Genomic DNA, 3,227 nt, shown 5'->3' with positions numbered 1-3,227 from the left:
AATTCCAGTGAAATATATTTATGTTTGTGGTTGTAATGTGACAAAATATGGAAAAGTTCAAGGGGTATGAATACTTTTGCAAACCACTGTATGGAGACCGTTATTCGATTTTCATGTAAGACACAATATATGTTTAATGGAAATCATTTGGCTGTACGTTTTCTTTTTCATTGTTTCTTTTATTTATTTATTTGTTTATTTTTAACCTGTTTTTATTTTTCAGTGTATTTAGGGGGGCATTTTATTTTTTTATTTGTTTTTTCTCTTTTTAATCTTTTTAAATTTTAAAAATAATAATAAAGAACAGGCTGTAATAAGTAGTCAAACCATTGTTTCAAATATATATCAAATATATCAGATAAATTTGTTTTGGCATGCATGGTGCTAGTGTTTCCAGGAGACTAGAGGGAACGGTACTCCAAATTGTGAAGATGGCTTCATGGAGGGCATCCACTGTGTGGAACTGCGGTACATTTTTGTAAACATCCCTTGCCATCCAACCACAAATGTTTTCAGATGTATTTAGATCCGGGGAACATGCAGGCTGGTCCAAAAGAGTGATGTTTTCTCTGGAATAAGTCTTTTTGTCAGGCAGTGTTGTGAACTGCAGCATTGTCCTGTTGAAAAACCCAGTCATTACCACACAGGCCATGGTCCTCAGTCATGAGGGAGACCCTCTACTACATCTCTACAGAGCCAGCTGCCGTTTGACGCCCCTGCACAACCTGAAGCTCCATTGTTCCATTGAAGGAAAACACACCCCAAATCATGATGGCACCCCCACCACTGTGCCGTGCAGAAAACATCTCAGGTGGGATCTCCTTGTCATGCCAGTAACGTTGGAAGCCATCAGGACCATCAAGGTTAATTTTTTTCTCCTCAGAGAATAAAACTTTCTTCTACCTTTCAGTGTCTCGTGTTTAGTGTCTCGTTCAAACTGCAAACAGGTGATTTTGTACCTTTGAAGAGACAAGGCCTTCGAAGATGTTTTTGTTCTTAAAACCCTTCCCTCACAGATGCTGCTGATGTTTATGAGGCTGCATTTGGCATCAGTGACGAGCTTCATCTGGGTCCCGTGTCTTGACAGCCTACTGGATCCTCCGGCTCAGGGCCGGTGAAATTGTTTTGGGTCCACCACTTGTCTTTTTGTTCCATAACACTCAGGATCTTTGAAGACGTTTAAAAATCTTACTGCGTCCAACACAGCAGCAATGGCACACTGAGAGAGGGCATGCAGCTCAATTTAACTGTTCAAAGAGAGAAAGCTTTTTTGCCTTTGCCATCAGGAGGTACCGGAAATGGGTCCTACCATTGTTCAACTGGTATTAAAATCTTGATCAGAAATGTATCATATCTTAGAGTTTATTTATTTAAAACCATATTTTTGTTGATTAATTGATGTGTGCTACTTTTTGTCTCAAAGAACAGATAACGTTTATCCAGGATGTGGGTCAGATGTCACTAACCAGATACCCTGAAAGGTACAGACATAGAATCTTTCTACATTTCAGTTTATTGCCCACAGACAAAGGCAAGGTGCCAGTAATGTTTTTGTTCATGTCTGTGTGTGCGTATTTGTTTACTGTTGGAAATATGCTGTATCTTATGAACCATAGGTTCATAGGAATTGTATACATATAATGTGATCGTGCTCTTAGTCTGTGTAGGGCAGAGGTCTGCAACTTGTGGCTCTTTGAAAGTGTAACCAAACATAACAGAATCATTTGTTTGGTTTTTATACTCACAACAGAAATTAATTTGTATGCAAATGCGTGATTAATACTACTAAAACAAAAAGTAAAACAACAAGCCTGTTTTTTTAACTTAAATAATACAATTTCCTTCTCTCAAATCCATTAGAATTACCATTAATGAATTTGAAGACTAATAAGAATTAGAAAAAAATATACCTGAATAGTTCAGTTATACTAGTTTTTATGAAATTCTGTATAAAATACATACTGTATTTTTCTTGTTTACATGATTATGGTGTTTTCATTGTCCTGATGTGTAAAAATATTAATAAATAATAAAAAATTAACAATATATTCTTTAGTTTTATAATGTCTCCTCCAGTGGCCATAAAGGTTTCTGAACAGGCCTTGAAAAGGCCCACAGATCACCAGTTGATGATCACAATTGTAGCTTGTTTTGCAGCTCTGGACACATTTTATTAGAGAGCCAAGGAGAAGAAATGGCTGTTTTGATTGTAAAGGTTGCAGACCCCTGGTGTAGGGCATAACTTTCAGCTGTTACCAGACCAAATCTGAATTCAAAATCTTTAAAACTGACGGGGTAATTTTTGTGTTGCCTATTTGAAAATTGCAAAATGGCTGGAATTGGGTTGTCACAGTGTCTTTTAATAGCATAAAGTATAAATTAGAAATAAAAGTGAAGTGTTTTTTAAATGTATAAAGTCAGTTTTTGTGTTTTATTTTGAACATAGCCTTGCATATTAAATGCAAAAAAAAAGTTTTAAAAAATACCTTGGTATTATTCCTTTTTTTATTTTGTTTTGTGTTTTAGGGACAGATTGAAACTAGAGGCTATAACAGACAAAGAGATGCACCAACAGGAGGAGGAAGAAGAACAGGAGGAGAGTGAAGGAGATATGAAGGGTTTCCAGGCCAGTCAGCCCCAGTCTTCTACAAACCAGCTTCTGTTGAAGGAAGATGAACTGAACATAGAAGAATACAGCAGCGACTGATTCAAAAGGCTCTGCCACACACCCATTCTTACTCTCTGAATTCAACATTTCACTTTGTCTGTTTGAGTTCTTTTTTTACAGTAAATTATGCTTTAATACGTTGGAAGATATGAACTTGGTGAAACAAAGTTTGTCCTGAGTTAAATGTGAATTAAAAGGTTTTGTGAAAAAAATGTGATTTTTATTTTAAAAAGTGTGATACTGTTTAAAAGTTACATTATTTATCTAGCTTATTGGTTTAAGAGCAATAATAATGGCTCAATTCACTGTCCACAGTATGTTGAAAACTGAAGTAGTTGTAAGTGCATTTTCTTTGTTAAATTATCATCATTAAAAACAGTATGTTTTTCATAGATTCTGTGGCTTGATGCACAGCAATCCATAAACTGTGTCATCAATGTGTTAGTTCCATTGTATTCAATAAATGAACATTGGTTATCCAAAATCTAAGCTCAGCACTGCTATTTTGGGACTTTGAGGTTTACGAAACCTGTGCAACCAGCATATAAGTTTATATACA

General features: G+C 35.7%; 1 protein-coding gene across 1 annotated transcript in view; it reads left to right on the top strand.

The window, feature by feature from the left end:
- Window positions 1-2,880, top strand: part of rad17 (RAD17 checkpoint clamp loader component) — a gene marked incomplete in the record, with an annotated part of 37,930 nt that extends 35,050 nt beyond the window's left edge. The window contains 2 exon segments of the mRNA XM_014030657.1: window positions 1,424-1,481; window positions 2,527-2,880. Coding sequence (XP_013886111.1) covers window positions 1,424-1,481; window positions 2,527-2,707 — 239 coding nt within the window.
- Between the last annotated feature and the right edge of the window lie 347 nt (window positions 2,881-3,227).

Source organism: Austrofundulus limnaeus, unplaced genomic scaffold, assembly GCF_001266775.1.
Source record: "Austrofundulus limnaeus strain Quisiro unplaced genomic scaffold, Austrofundulus_limnaeus-1.0 Scaffold1098, whole genome shotgun sequence".
Classification (NCBI taxonomy): domain Eukaryota; kingdom Metazoa; phylum Chordata; class Actinopteri; order Cyprinodontiformes; family Rivulidae; genus Austrofundulus; species Austrofundulus limnaeus.
This window is presented reverse-complemented; position numbering and strand designations above follow the sequence as displayed.